The sequence below is a fragment of the Lepidochelys kempii genome, chromosome 13 (genome assembly GCF_965140285.1).
Source record: "Lepidochelys kempii isolate rLepKem1 chromosome 13, rLepKem1.hap1, whole genome shotgun sequence".
Taxonomy (NCBI): Eukaryota; Metazoa; Chordata; order Testudines; family Cheloniidae; genus Lepidochelys; species Lepidochelys kempii.
The window spans coordinates 6,373,313-6,387,190 of record NC_136392.1 but is presented as its reverse complement, the minus strand read 5'-3'; the positions used below and the strand labels follow the sequence as shown (position 1 = coordinate 6,387,190).

The 13,878-nt window shown below is 44.2% G+C and overlaps 1 protein-coding gene across 3 annotated transcripts in view; it reads right to left on the bottom strand.

The window, feature by feature from the left end:
• Positions 1-10,022: 10,022 nt before the first annotated feature.
• The window catches only part of CHRNA4 (cholinergic receptor nicotinic alpha 4 subunit), a 32,525-nt gene continuing 28,669 nt past the window's right edge, over positions 10,023-13,878 (bottom strand). For all 3 annotated transcript variants that reach the window (XM_073309051.2, XM_073309052.2, XM_073309053.1), the window contains one exon: positions 10,023-10,608. In XM_073309051.2, the coding sequence (XP_073165152.1) occupies positions 10,483-10,608 (126 nt within the window). In that variant the 3' untranslated portion in view covers positions 10,023-10,482. The remainder of the gene's footprint in view (positions 10,609-13,878) is intronic.

Here is a 13,878-nt window from a genome sequence, read left to right as displayed (position 1 = left end):
TCTCTTCATATTTCATCTCATCCATTACTAGGCAGAGGGGTTAGAATAACTCATTATTCTATAGTTATATTCTGGCTGATGTCCCAATTTTATTATGGTCAAACTCTTTAGGAAAGTTCTGAATGTCTCTCGTTACTGCTCTGGATAAAGCGAGCAAACCATAGCAACCTATGCAGTGTGATGAGGTACACAGGAAATCCAGTGGTTGGAATTAAATCTTACTAGCTATGTCTTTGGTTTTACCAGGACACGTATCAGCACGAGTCAATGATTTTTTGATCTTCAGGATTTCTGGGGAAGGATGTACAGACTCAGGATTTTCCCCTCTCCCTGCACTAAAAACTTTGATACAAAGTAGCCTACATTTTCAATAAATTGCCTGAAGCAGATAATGTCAATTACAAAGCTTAGAGGTGGGATGGAGAAAGGCATCTGTGTGAAATGCATTCCCCATAGGCACTCTGCAGGGCTTGATAGAATCATGTTATTCTTAGTTCCAGCAAAGATGTGACCACAATCCTTAGGAATTTATGCACTGTGTAAAGAAATGGAGTTACCACTACCTGAAGAGTCTTATGAAACCAGCAAGATGGGGAGAGACCGTGACCTGCGTATACAAAACCTCTGGAGTGTCTTCAAAGGCACCTGAATTTCTTCCAAAATATAAGGAACATGTTTGTGACAAGTTTTTAGCTGTTTCATTTTCCACTTTTTTTTTTTTTTGCCACCTTCTTGAGCCTAAAGTGCTGATTCCTAAAGGGTACTAAGATGTCCTAGTAGCACTGGCTGAAGCATTGATGTGAGTCAAAATGTTTGTTTTACTCTGCACTGCAGGGCATTTCTGTGAATGAGGTTAATTGCAGTTTTGTGTTCCTGCCAGTCACTCCCAATTCAATTCGCTGTAATAGCGGCATGATCCCCATGAGACACCAGGATTTCAGCTGTGTGCACTAGGCTAAGTCACACTATCGGCCACTTTCGAAGTGCACTTAACCAAATGATAGTCTAGGAGAGCTGAGAGTTTGGGAATTCCCACCTGGTGAGCAAAGGGACCCCAAAGCTCAGAGGCATTAGTTCCTGAATCTTTGCAGTGATCCTCTTGTCTGTAACTGGACTATTGTTCCGTTTGGGAGGGTCCATGGTCTGGTATGGTACCCTGGCCTCCTAGGCTGAACGGACAGGATTGGAGCTCATGCATGCCAGCAAAGGCCCATGATCCTCCCCGTTGAAATTCAAAAGGTGCCACCTTTATCCTTTTTTAAATCCCTCCTTTAAAGCTACCTCCAATGTGATCCCTACGACTCACTCCAGCCTGGCTTCGGTTGAAAAAGTGACAAGCCGTGCCTTCTATTTTTCTGCTGCGCTCCTTCTGTTACCTGCCCAACCCCATTTGTCTGGTTTGTCCACCTGTTGCATCCTGTCTGACACCTAGTCTGTATGCTGTCTGGGGCAGGGGCCGTCATCTTTGTTGCCTGGCACCTCAGCACCGAGTAGAATGGAGCCTTGATCGGAATCCCTAGTCACTTCTGCAACACAAATACATCATCATTCCTACCAGCAAGCCTGAAGCACACTACTCCTAGGAGAAATGTGAAAGCCCCTTGAAATGGCTGTGAATTTTGGAGTGAGTTAATATTCCTTGGAGGAAATACTCACATAGGGATGATGATGTCAGCTGATAAAACTGCTCCCAGGCCATGCTACCTCTGCTGCCTAGAATAAGCCTGAAGTCTGGGACTCCACGGGCAAAGCTAGGCTTGTGATTGACTGTCAGGCGTTTCCTTCCCTTGCCCTCTGGAAAACTAGAGGAATATACATTTCTGGGGAGAGGGAAATGTACACAGATGTACTTACAACAACCAGTGCTGTTCTTAAACCTTTGCATTATGCTACATTGCCTTGAATGGAGGTGCACCTGTGTGAATGGTCTCGTGGGTAGTTTTCTATGCAGAGTCTGCCTGAAGCAACTCTCTGACTGGCTAATTAGATACGGGGAAATTATTAGCAGAGGTAGCAACATATTGCATCTGTTTTCCTGCAGGGTTTATGGAAGCAGAGTGGGTGGGTGCAGTAGTCTATTACAGGTTTATGATGTGAAACATATGACTTTAAAATCACCACATATCATAGGATTAAAGATTCATTGAACTCAGAGAGGAAAGAGATCGAAGGATTTAAATTCTCAACCACCTTCAGTATGACCTCTGATTTTGTCCATACAGTTTTGGACATGCAACTGACAGTGCCCCTAAAAAAAGTGTCTGGCCCCAACTTGCTCAGTAAAATTTGTGTGCAACGATCAGGGAGCTGCATGGCTAAGGCATTACTTGCCTTTTACTGAAGCTGTAGCCTGTGAATTGTGCAAAACAGATGATGGAGGGGATAAAAAATATGGCTTCTTGGCAAATCTAACCCTTTGTGGGGAAAGCCCTAATACAAAATGCTAATGACCAGCCTAAAAATAATTGAGAATTATATCCCCTCTCTAGGACGATCCAAAAAAACTGAAAGAAAGGATCCCATTCTCCTTCAGATGCTACTTGTTTTTAGAGTAATTACTATGGAACCATATGAAAATTCTGTATGGTCCTCCTGGTTTAATCTCTATTGAATTCCATAAGCATTTTCCTTGATGGAATCCAGCCACCTGCCTGTGGTCCCCTACTGTGTGTTTTCTGAAGCTTTGCCCGTGGTGACGCTTGCCGATGGGCTTGATAGTGGCAGTCTGCAAACAGAAACTGTCTGTGCTGATGCTGGCTGCGAGGTAGGGGCTGCTGGATCAAGTCCGGAAGCTGTCTGGCTGCCAGGCTGATATTTTACTCAGGTAATCTCGCCAGGTCCCGGAAGCCTCCCGTATTTTTAGATTGTCTCCTTCGCTCGCACGCTACGGGAACTGTGTGCAGTGAAGTTCTCTGGTAAAGGCAGAGGGCGAAACCTGGCCTGAGTGATGCGATGCTGTAACCACCTGGCTCCATGTGATCTAGGCCAGAATGGTGAATAAAGGCACTGGGTAGAGATGTGGTGATGCACCCACTCATGAGCGGGGAATTAATTACCGGGCCATGTCCTCTACCCTATGCCGGTGATGCAAAATAGCAGTAACACCAGCTTAACTGGCCAGTAGAGGACGCTCTCAAGGTGACTCTAATGCAGCTGAGGAGGGGGATTCTGCAGAAAAGGGCGGTGTCCAGAGCTTCCTAAACCCCAGCAATGCCCAGCTGCTGAAGCGGGTTTGAGTGCTCTGGCATTAGTCGGGAGTTGGACCGTGTTCAAGGCCGCCTCTCCCCTGATGCATCATCCAGATTCACTAAGGACCCTCACCAGAAGCCTCTCACCAGCAAGGTCTCTGCTGTTTTCAGGTGCCTGACTGAAGCAGCTCCATTTGATGCCACGCTTTCTGCCATGCAGTGAGAGGACGCATGCATCGCAGCTTGGAAATACTTCTCCCAAAGCCCTGGCTGTGTTGGCAGGTACATTAGAAGCATCTACTGGGCACCAGCAGGGCTGAAGAATACTGTCAACATTTACAATTGCTGGATATTCTAACAAAGGAAGGTGATGCATTGGACCATTGTATGGGAATGTGAGAAGAGTACAGAAGGAGAATGAGGCCAGTCCTTAACCCCCACCCTCCATTCTTACCCGATTTCATTCTGAATTAGCTGTCCTGTCAGCAACTGCCTACATCCCTGAGAAGGACATGGCCACTAGTCCCCACATGGGGAAAATAAACCGCTTCTACGGGTAACCCAGGCAAACAGTTTGAGTCTCGTGGCTGGATTACATCTAGAGATTTTTGAGTTTATTACTGCCTCTGAGTTAATGGTCCGAGGTCTTACAACAGTGTAGGCTCACACTTTGACATCGTAACAACAGTGCTTCTAGGTGATTTATCTGTGGGGATTGAACTAGAAAACTGTCACTTTAAGCTTAAGGGGTTTCCTGCACCTGCTTGCAAGCTAAGGGTCTCTGTAGGGAACATGCGACCTGAGTCTTCAGCAGTCAGTCTGCACAGAGCCAGCCTACAGCAAGGTGGCATGAATTGTGCCACACTGCCTTATGGAGCAGCCTGCTTTGACTCTCTCTGGTTTTGTTTTGTTTTTTGTGTGCTAGGGTTCTAGATTTTAAAAAATGAAGCAGTGTTATGTTGTAACCATCCAGTGACTTCTGTCTAACTTCTCTGTGTGTATTTTGTGAACATAACAAGGCCTTTTGGACCTAAAAGAATCAGTCACTACTGCTTGAGTTAAAGGACCAGCTCAGTAAGCTCAGAGGTAGTAGCTGATTCATAAACCTCTGTGCAGATGAACCCCACCTCACAGCAAGGAAAGGAGTGTGTATGGTCTGTCCCCGGGTGCTCTCCTAACTCTGGGTCCAGATTGAGGGATCCAAGGGTTTTCCCTTGAAATTGCAGTGTATGTGAGCCCCTGTGCTAACACACATTCACGTCTCCACCCCCCACTGCCACTCCTCCACCCTCAAAGAGCAGCATCACTTGCTTGACAAACGGAGAGGATGGTAAATCTGACTCCTGGTTTATCCAAAGGGACAACAAACTCCAAGGAGAGGCCAGCAGCAACTCACCAAGGATTCCTGCGTTATGCATTCCCCATAAACTGCAGTCGGCGTAGTGCAGCCAGGGGACAATTTCATTGCCTCACTGGCATTGGCTCAGGCTGACACAAGTTATGGAGAAAATTGTTATTCAAAGTAACTGTCCTGCTAACTAAAGTGAGGCCAAATATACAAGGAGCTGCTGTAGGGATGCTATGAGCATAAAGAACCCAACCCATAACTGGCAGAGTCACAGCACTTGGCACTTACAGAGCTTATTTCATCTTCCAAGCATTGACAAAGGAATGTGGGACTTGCCAAACTGGAACAGCCCCGTGGCCCTGCTAGCTAGTATGTTGTCTCCAACTGGAGCCGGCACCAGCTGATTCAGAGGAAGGTGCAAGTGACCCTACTGACTTAACTAATTTATTCTCACAGGACCCCAGTGAGTTACAAAAGAGCAGATGTGATACCAAAGTAAAGAGTGTTTGACGTCCCTAAGTTGACAGCTTCCCCAAGTCAACAGTAGGCATCAGTGTTAAGGTCGCATTAGGAATGAAGGGCTCCTTGTTCCCAGGCCTCTGCTTGGACCACTACTTCAGATTCACAAGCCCCTGGCACCCATTCTAAAAAGCAAATATAAAAAGTTTTGTGTGTGGTTACAGTGGAGCAGCCCTGTCATTGGTGCAGAGGACAAAGTCACCTACATGGCTTATTCAAGGCTGGTATATTTATTATTTCCCTGAGAAGCCTGAGCAGAACTTAAAAGTCCTGTCTCAGCATTTCTGGTATGAAAACCAGTGGGCGTTCTTCCAAGCCAGATTGTGTAGCAGTAGGTTTCCTTATGAGACTAGCTAAATGATGAAAATACCTAAGAGACCATTGGTCCCTTCCACAATGTCTGCCTGTTCCTTGGTGCTGCAAACAGCAATGCTGGAAGAGCATTCTAAGAACTTCCGTCTCCAAAGCGCAGTGCTTCGCAGAATGGCACATATCAATCAACTCAGTGTTTTGTACACCTGCATTTTACCTACGGCCTAATCTACCACCTCTTGGCGTGCATGAAAGATTCCAAGTGAATACAGTAGGCGCTGGATTGAGCCCTCAAAAAGCCAGGAGGTTTGAAATAAATTATGTTGGGACTGACTCAGAGCTTCGGCCAACATCAGGGAGTCCTAACCAGCTCAATTTTGGGCAGTCTTCTCCACAGCTAAGAATCTGGCCCCTGCTAGCAAGTCTGGCAAGTTACAGAAGACTGGTAAGTAGTCAAAAAGTTTAAATGGTGGTGAAGAGCCTCCACATCAGTGGCTCACTTACTCTATTTTATTTTTAATAACTGTGCCCCAAAGACAAGAAATTGCATTTCAAGACCCAGCAGTAGCCATCACGTAGTTATAACAATTTTTTCCAGTAAATTTTAAGGTCCATCCTACCTTGTTCCCAAAAAGAATAGTGTGATGACATTTTAATGTGTGATTTTCTTACTGAAGTGTTGTCCAAGTTACAGGTCTAAATTAATTACTTCGCAATTAGTCACATCTTACCAGCTAATGTATTGCAGAAGGTCCACCATGCAAAGGTAGATTGGCTGGCTGATGCACAAAATTGTCAGGACTCAGGGCTAAAAACCAATCCTGGTGTAAGACGGTGCAACTCCATTGAAGTCTGTGGAGCAACACTCACTCATACTGGGGTTGAATACGTCTCCGTAAATAGGGAGGAAGCCAGCCATTTTGTCCAGTGCAAGAATGATCCTGAAAATACATTTCCTTTTATTTTTCCAGTCTACTTTGAAGCATTGGTCTCCACCACTGCTTTTAGGAGACTATTCCAGGTTATTCCACTCTTTCCTGATAATCAACCTAAATCGATCTTAATTCCTTCCCAATATAAATAATAATGGGCTACATTCTGAAATTCCAGTGACTTCAGAGCGAGGGGAGATTGGGGAGTAAGGACATCAGGCTCCATAAATAATAAACAGCACAATTTTAAGCATATATTATGGTGTTTTACATATGCAAAGTGCTATGAAAATAAAATTAAGCATCAGGGGTCAGATTCTGCGCTGCAACCCGTAGGATGCTCAGCACAAATTGTGCAGCCCAGAGAGAGGCAAAGGTGACTTTAAGATAAAGTCCTTAAGGTCACTTGGTCCCTGATTTGTGGCTGCAAACAGAGATGTGTACAGCCAAGTGACTCCAATTTGCACCTGCAATATGGTTTGCACTCTCAGAGTTGTAGGAGCAAAACTGGAGGCGCATTTAAATGCAGAGCTGAAAGTTTGGCCCAAAATGTTTCTATTTCAAATACTTACACTGAGGCTTCTGTTGCATAAAGGTCAGATTAGTGTCAATGTGAGGCGACCAGGATTTTCCCACGTCAGTCCATCCCACTGTGACAGTGAAGCAGGGCTGCTAATTCCAAACAGAACATCTGTAGCGGGGCCAGGGAGGCAAAATGACTCCCTATGCACTTTTGTACGGCGAGGGGACACCCTACCCTTCATCTCTCGCTGAATGTCACCACTGCAACCACCATTTCATAGGCTGCCCTACCTTTTAATTTAAGCAGCAACCAGGAGGGAAAACACATTCCAAACGATAACTCTTTGGTCTCATTGAATTACTATTTTGTAATTGTATTAGTTAAGTGTGGTGCAGGTTCGTATGAAGCTGAAATCTGTAGTTGTAGATCTGGAAATCCTTGTCTAAGTTTCAATATATTCCACTTCCGGGTGAAATTCATCCCATTGGAGATGGCCAACATGAGTCCTGTGCACCACTTAAGTCCCACTCAAACCCCATTGAGTCAGTGGGATCTGGGTTTGTGGACTTGGTGTTTCCAAGCCTGTGCTTGAGTGTCCACATTGCATTGTAAACCTGGGTTTACAATTGCCGGACCTTGGTCTCCTCTCCACGCTGCACTGTGCAGACTTTCTGACTCAAGTCTGTGGCTTGACCTGCATCCACACGGCAAAATGCCAGGACTTGGACCTGAGTAACTGCAGCACTCTGGCTCTGAACCACACCCCTCGCAGCATCCTAGGACCCAGGTCCTGAGTTCTTGCTGACCCAAGTCAGACTGATTTATGTGGGATGGAAGCAGAGCTTGGTCTCACACCTGAGTCAGAGCCCAAGCTTAGTATGCAGTGTAAACATACCCTAAATGAAGTATCGGACATGCATTGTGGCTCTGCCCGTTAGTGAATTTCAACCTCTTGGTAGCACTAACTAGGGACTTGCCGAAGCAAAGTGTGATTCTTGGTCAGTTCATTTCTACTGAATGATTCTAAATAATTTTTCAGCTCACAGATCTGAGAACACACTGAATGACTTGCATCTGAGTTGAGTGTGATTTGCTTGTGGAAAAAACATGAAAGGCTGTCTCTGCATTCAGCCTCTGCATCTTTCTTTGAGTACAGTTTTCTCTGAGGTACAAACTGCAAAAAAATAGTCTATCCTTTTATTGAATTGAAAGACTTTAAGGGCTTAGGTTCTAACACTGTCAATGAGGCTTACCCATGGGGCACTTTTTTCCCACCACCTTATATAGAGTGAGAAACCCAAGGGAAAGGAGAGTGAACCTTCTCTCAGCAAAATGTGCTCCTCGTCCCCTGTAGTAGTGAATATTCTAAAAACTTCCTAGCAATGAATTGGAAAACATAGAGGTGACCATTTTTATCTGAGATGTGAATATGTTTGCACCTTTCCAGTTCCATCTCTCTCTGGCCATTCACAGACTTTACTAAGGGATAGAAAGAAAGCAAAGAGAATGTGGAAATATTTTATTTCAGGCCTTTTAGGAAGCTTCATCATTTGTTTTTTTATGAAGGAATATTGGCTAAAAGTCCTAGGGAACATTGGGAACCCTCTGGAGAAGTCACCATTGGAGTGTAGTCTCTCTATGCAACCTCCACTTCATCCTTCCCTCTCCCTCTTTCATACAGAAAGTGTTGGGGTACATTGAAAGCAAGGGGGTTATAGATCTGGCTTGGACCTGGTGAGGTTCAGGCAGGTACTCTGCGGCACCAATCTCTGCCAATGGATACCCATCCTGAATGATAACATCCCCCATCTCGCCACTGCTGAAGTGGAGCTCCCCACAGTGGTGATTAGATCACGGGGACTAGTGTTAGACCACAACATTCATTTCAAATGTGACATGAGCAAGAGTTGGAGCCAGGTCTTCAGTGGTGAAAAGGTAACCACTGTGGCAACTCATCCACCTTATTAACTGGCTTCGCTGTCAAATCACTGATCCATCCAGCCTTCACTGATCCTCCTACCCATTCAAAATATAGAAACGATCAGGCCATTGGCTGAAAAATAAGGCCATTGGCTGTTTACACCAATGAAAGTCAACATGACTCCTCAATAATGTTGCCTTTGAAGGTTGACCTGGGCCTTCTGACAGTTTGATCATAGCACTGACCAGTCTCGGTGCCTGATACTACTGTAAATCGATCCATCTTCAGAAGATGCTGTTGCTGAAATTGACATTCAACAATGGTGGCTTTTGAACCTTATCAAATGTTAATGTCTGTGCCAGAAGCAATCAAATGCATGCTCTATTGCAGCTATTGAAATAAATGTTGTATTTAAGTGCTGATAACCCACTAGGACTTGAAACTGCTGATATTGCCCGCATGCACTATAAAGGTATATTTTTAAACTACCTTCAACTTGAAACTTTGCAGGCATCCTGGTGACACCCTGAACCATCCAAGACACCATCATGTTGGATTTTCTCAAGTCTTGGAGGTTGTTAAAGTGAAGTGCATGTAGAAAGAGAACCTTAATACACAGAGGAACCAGTCACCTTCCTGTATAACACAGACCTTCAATAATATTGACTCTGTCCAGATGGACATTTACTTCTGCACATAGGCCAAACTTGTCAGAGGTGACTAATGTTTATGGGTATCCAATGTCTCAATTGGGGCATCCAGAATGGCTTTTGAGAATTCTCCCATTCCTCTACAAAGGTGATTCCAATCCAAGCCTCCATATGTGGGATCTAGATATCCTATGCAAGTGTCTGTATTTAACAACAGGTCCCTTCTCTCATTTAATACTGAAAGCCTTACTGTATAAGTGCCAAGCATCTCACGCTTTGCTGATAGACACAGAGACAGAGTCCAGCTTATAGGCCTTCTGCAGCAGCCGAAGTCTGTGATCAAGCAGATTTCCATTAAGAAAAGGAAATCAAGACCAAGGCTAATGTGGATGGATCGAAACACACTTTGAGCCAAATCATGCAGTCCTTGCTCAAGCCAAAATCTTACTCTTGCAGTTTTGCATCAGTAAAGACTTCAATGCTTGGCCCGTACACTTTGATAAGGCTGCTGCTGCTGCTGGGACTTTGGTCAGAGTAACTGTTTCCAGAGGCTCAAACCCTTTGTGGTCTGGCCATATGTGACTACAGCTGGACCCCCCGCGACGCACAGACAGTCTCTTGCCCAGGAATCCAAATTTGATACTTTATTTATTAAACAGCTCTCACAGGGACACAGAGTCCTGAACTGTTCCATCCTGACAGCGTGACCCTATTACACAGGACACACTGAAACCCCTCAAGACTAATGGGCCTAATTTGCCAGGGGCCGGTCTGTAAATAATGCTTCGGGTAGTACTGCTTTAAGGACCACGCCTGCACTCTTACATTGTAGCGTATGTGTCAATGAATGCCACCATGCTATGTATGAATTTTAATAACAATTTCCCCCTTAAAATAGATATAGAAGATGAAGATGGCTTGCCAAATAATGTAAACTTGGAAGGAGTCCCCAGCGTGCTCTGAACAATTCATGTGCAGATACATAGTAAATTATTCATAGAGACTGTCTCCAGCTCTCTCCTCTTGTCTCCTTCCAGGTGGACTAAAATCCATAGAATGGGATGCACGTTGTTCTTTCCACAGCTATTCTTAGATCATTCCTGCCAGCCAAGGGGGAAGAAAGAGACCAACGGTGCCCAGTAAGCAGACTATGATGAACATCCAAAGGAAGATTCTGTCGATCACCATTGCAACATACTTCCAGTCTTCCTTCACCTGAGAACACAGAGGCAAGGGATGTTACCAGGGCTCTTATGGTGAAAGGACAATGTCTTTCTTTTACCTAGCCAGAGAGAGCATCTGTTTTACATTCAAGCACCTTGTGCAATGGCAGGAATGAATTCTATTAAATATGAAAAAGGGATGGATTTTCAGACAGTTCTGATACGCCTAATTTGCACATTTAATTACAACAATTGTACACACACAGCATATGCAAATAGCTCATTAGGCTTATTTGCATATGCAATAACCCATTTTCCATGGGCCACAACTGTAGGCTCAAATTAGGCAGAGGTTCAAATTGGGGAGGAAAGGTTTCTTTCTCCCCCGTGCTTAAACATCTTCACTGAGGAGTTAACACACCCTAACCCATTCCAGGAAGCCTTTGCTGAGTCATAAGTGAAAATGAGCCAGCAAGTAAGAGAAATGATCATGCCTGTTCCCGTTTGCCCCACTCTCACATTGCTATGGAAGGATTTACCCAAAATCTTCTCTCTGGCAAGGCCAAATCGATTTCTGTACAGCAGAGGGGGATTTAATGTTCCTCGATGAACATTTCTTGGAATAAAGACCCACAATCTTGTCTACTATACTGCAGCCATGATTTTTCCCCCCAAAAAGAGGTCTGAACAGACCAAAGTCTTGATTTATACGGATGTGCCCATTAACATTTCCTATAAGGTTCTGCCTGGTGTTTGATATTCTCAACACATCGCAGCTGACAGTGCTGGTGACCGGCTCAACCATGAATAAGACATTAACACTGCACTGCTTCTCATCCATAGATCTCAAAGCACTTTGCAAAAGTGGGTAGGTGTAGCTATGCCCTTTCATGGATACAGAAACTGAGGCCTATTGAGGTTAAGTGATCTGCTGAAAGGAATGAAGCAAGTCATTGGCAGAGATAGGAATAGAACCCAATTGTCCTAAGTCCCAGCAGTCACCCCTCTCCACTGTCCTAAATCTTTGAAGAGTTAAAATGATATTGAAGCATTATTTAAAAAAGGGGAACCGAGTTAAGGCAGAGCTGAGTGCTTTGGAAAATTCCTCCCTTGGATTATCAGTGCTTTATCCAGCTAGTCAGGGCCTCATGCCAGGCAAGAGGCATAACAGATATCCTCATGATCCTGTGAAGGGGACAGGAGATCTTGCTTTAACTTCAGTTTTTACTACTTCATGGAACTAAACTGTGGTGAAAATAGCTGTGGTTTTAACCCAAGGTTAATCAGTAACAATCCTATGTACATGACACTGTTTTAAAATAAATGCTTTTGCAAGTTGCTGTGAGCAATTAGTACAATTGAAACAAAAAGTGATTGGTAGGAGACCTTAAACGAGGTTGCTCAATGTTAAGGGACTCCTAAATTTGCTGGAAAACCTCTTAAACAGGTTGAAGGTAAAGGAAGCTATTCAAGTGTCAACGAATCAGTCATTTCAGCTGAGCAAGGATCATGGTTTTACAGTTTTAGTGGCATCATTCTAGTTACCATCTAACACAATGTTATGATCTGACATACAGTCAAACAAAACAGCTCCCATGAATGCAATGGAATCACTCTTAAAACATCTCTCTGGTCTTTTCTTTCTACATTAGTCATGGTTTCACAACAGAGTTTGAGCTTGACATAAGTCATGAAGTTTGCAGAGAAATCATGACATGTCAGAGACTGAATGAAAGTTTAAATTCTGTGTGTAATACACTGCAATGTTTGTAGAGCTGGTAGAATTATTCATTTTAAATAAGTTGCCTGCGTTTAGCTCTTTTGTTGGCTCACAAATCCTTTGCAAACTAATCATGAATCTTCAGGTGTGTTTGCCATTAATAAATGTTCACTGAATGGCTTATGCAAACAAATTTCAGCCTATGGCACACTCGTAAACTGTTCACATCTTTGATTATTTGCTATTCCTATTACTTGCTTTTGTTGCTCAAGTCGTCCAATATTGCTTCTGCTATCTGAATGGACAACCAGCTTTTTATATAGGAGAATAACAAATGATGAGAAGTGAATAAGAAATAACACACGTCTCTTACATTGTTCTTTGTACTAAGATTCATGAAACTTCAGGGATTCATAAACAGTCTCACAAACGGTCACTGTAATATTTTCAAACAATGGTTAATTTCATCCCATTGTTAACACCAGATAGACCTCATCACATTTATTCACAAACATGCTCATAAATGACTTTGTATCCTCTTTGCTCAGTTCCAATATTTTGTGACATCAGATGGTACAACTCTGCAGTGTGCTCATGGCATGTAATGCTCCAACTTGAGTCATTTGAGAGGAGCTCTTTTGTTTCCTTGTGATGTACCATCTGCCTCAAACAACTTTGAGTGGCCCTCTTTAAAATTAGCCAAAATACAGGTTCAAAACCAAGTGCTAGAGGTGTACAGTTGAGTGCATGTTACTGATGATCCATCCACTGCAACAAAACACACACAAATAACTTGTATCAGCACTGCCTACACTTCCATAGATCTCAGATCCCTTCAAAGGAGTAAAAACCTGTGCATGTAAAATCGAACATATATTTCCATGACTATATATATTTTAATTCCCCAGGAGTCCCATTCCATTGATATCAAGCAGACTGTGAATAAACTCCATTGGGCAATTAAAATCCTTGCTCATACTCACTACTGAAATCAGCTCAAAGGGGAGAAAACAAAATATTTACATTTCATGAGGCAGAGCGCTCTGAACCTAGTCCATACGTTATATAGGCCGGTTTTAAGCCCAGCCCAGACTAATGAGAATCTGATTCAGTGGCGTAGCTAGGAGTGGAAATGTGGGTGGGCTCCAACTTTCGGGTAGACGGGCAATGACACTGTGTTAGTTCAGCTTCTCCCCTGAGACCACACCATGTTGCTAGCCCTGGTGCCCCCAGGCACAGGGCTTCACCTGCCGAGCTGGGCACAGGCATGGGCGGCTCAGAAAATGGCAAGGCAGAGCTGCTGGAGTGTAGCTGTCTGAAGGGTGGGCGCAGAGCTCTGTCCTGGATTTCAGGTGCCCGAGTGACACTCCGGGGCACTGTAGCAGCACTAAACCCTTCTCAGGTAAGCGTGGGCCTGGATGATAAGTGGGTGGGCCAAGGCTACGCTCCTGCCCTGACTAGAGGCAGATTACAGAGTGTAACCGCAAGAAGAGATGATTACTGAGAGGAGATGGGGTCTCTAAAGCGATAGAACTCTCCTACTGCTGCTTGTGCCCAGTAGAATCATAGAATCATAGAATATCAGGGTTGGAAGGGACCCCA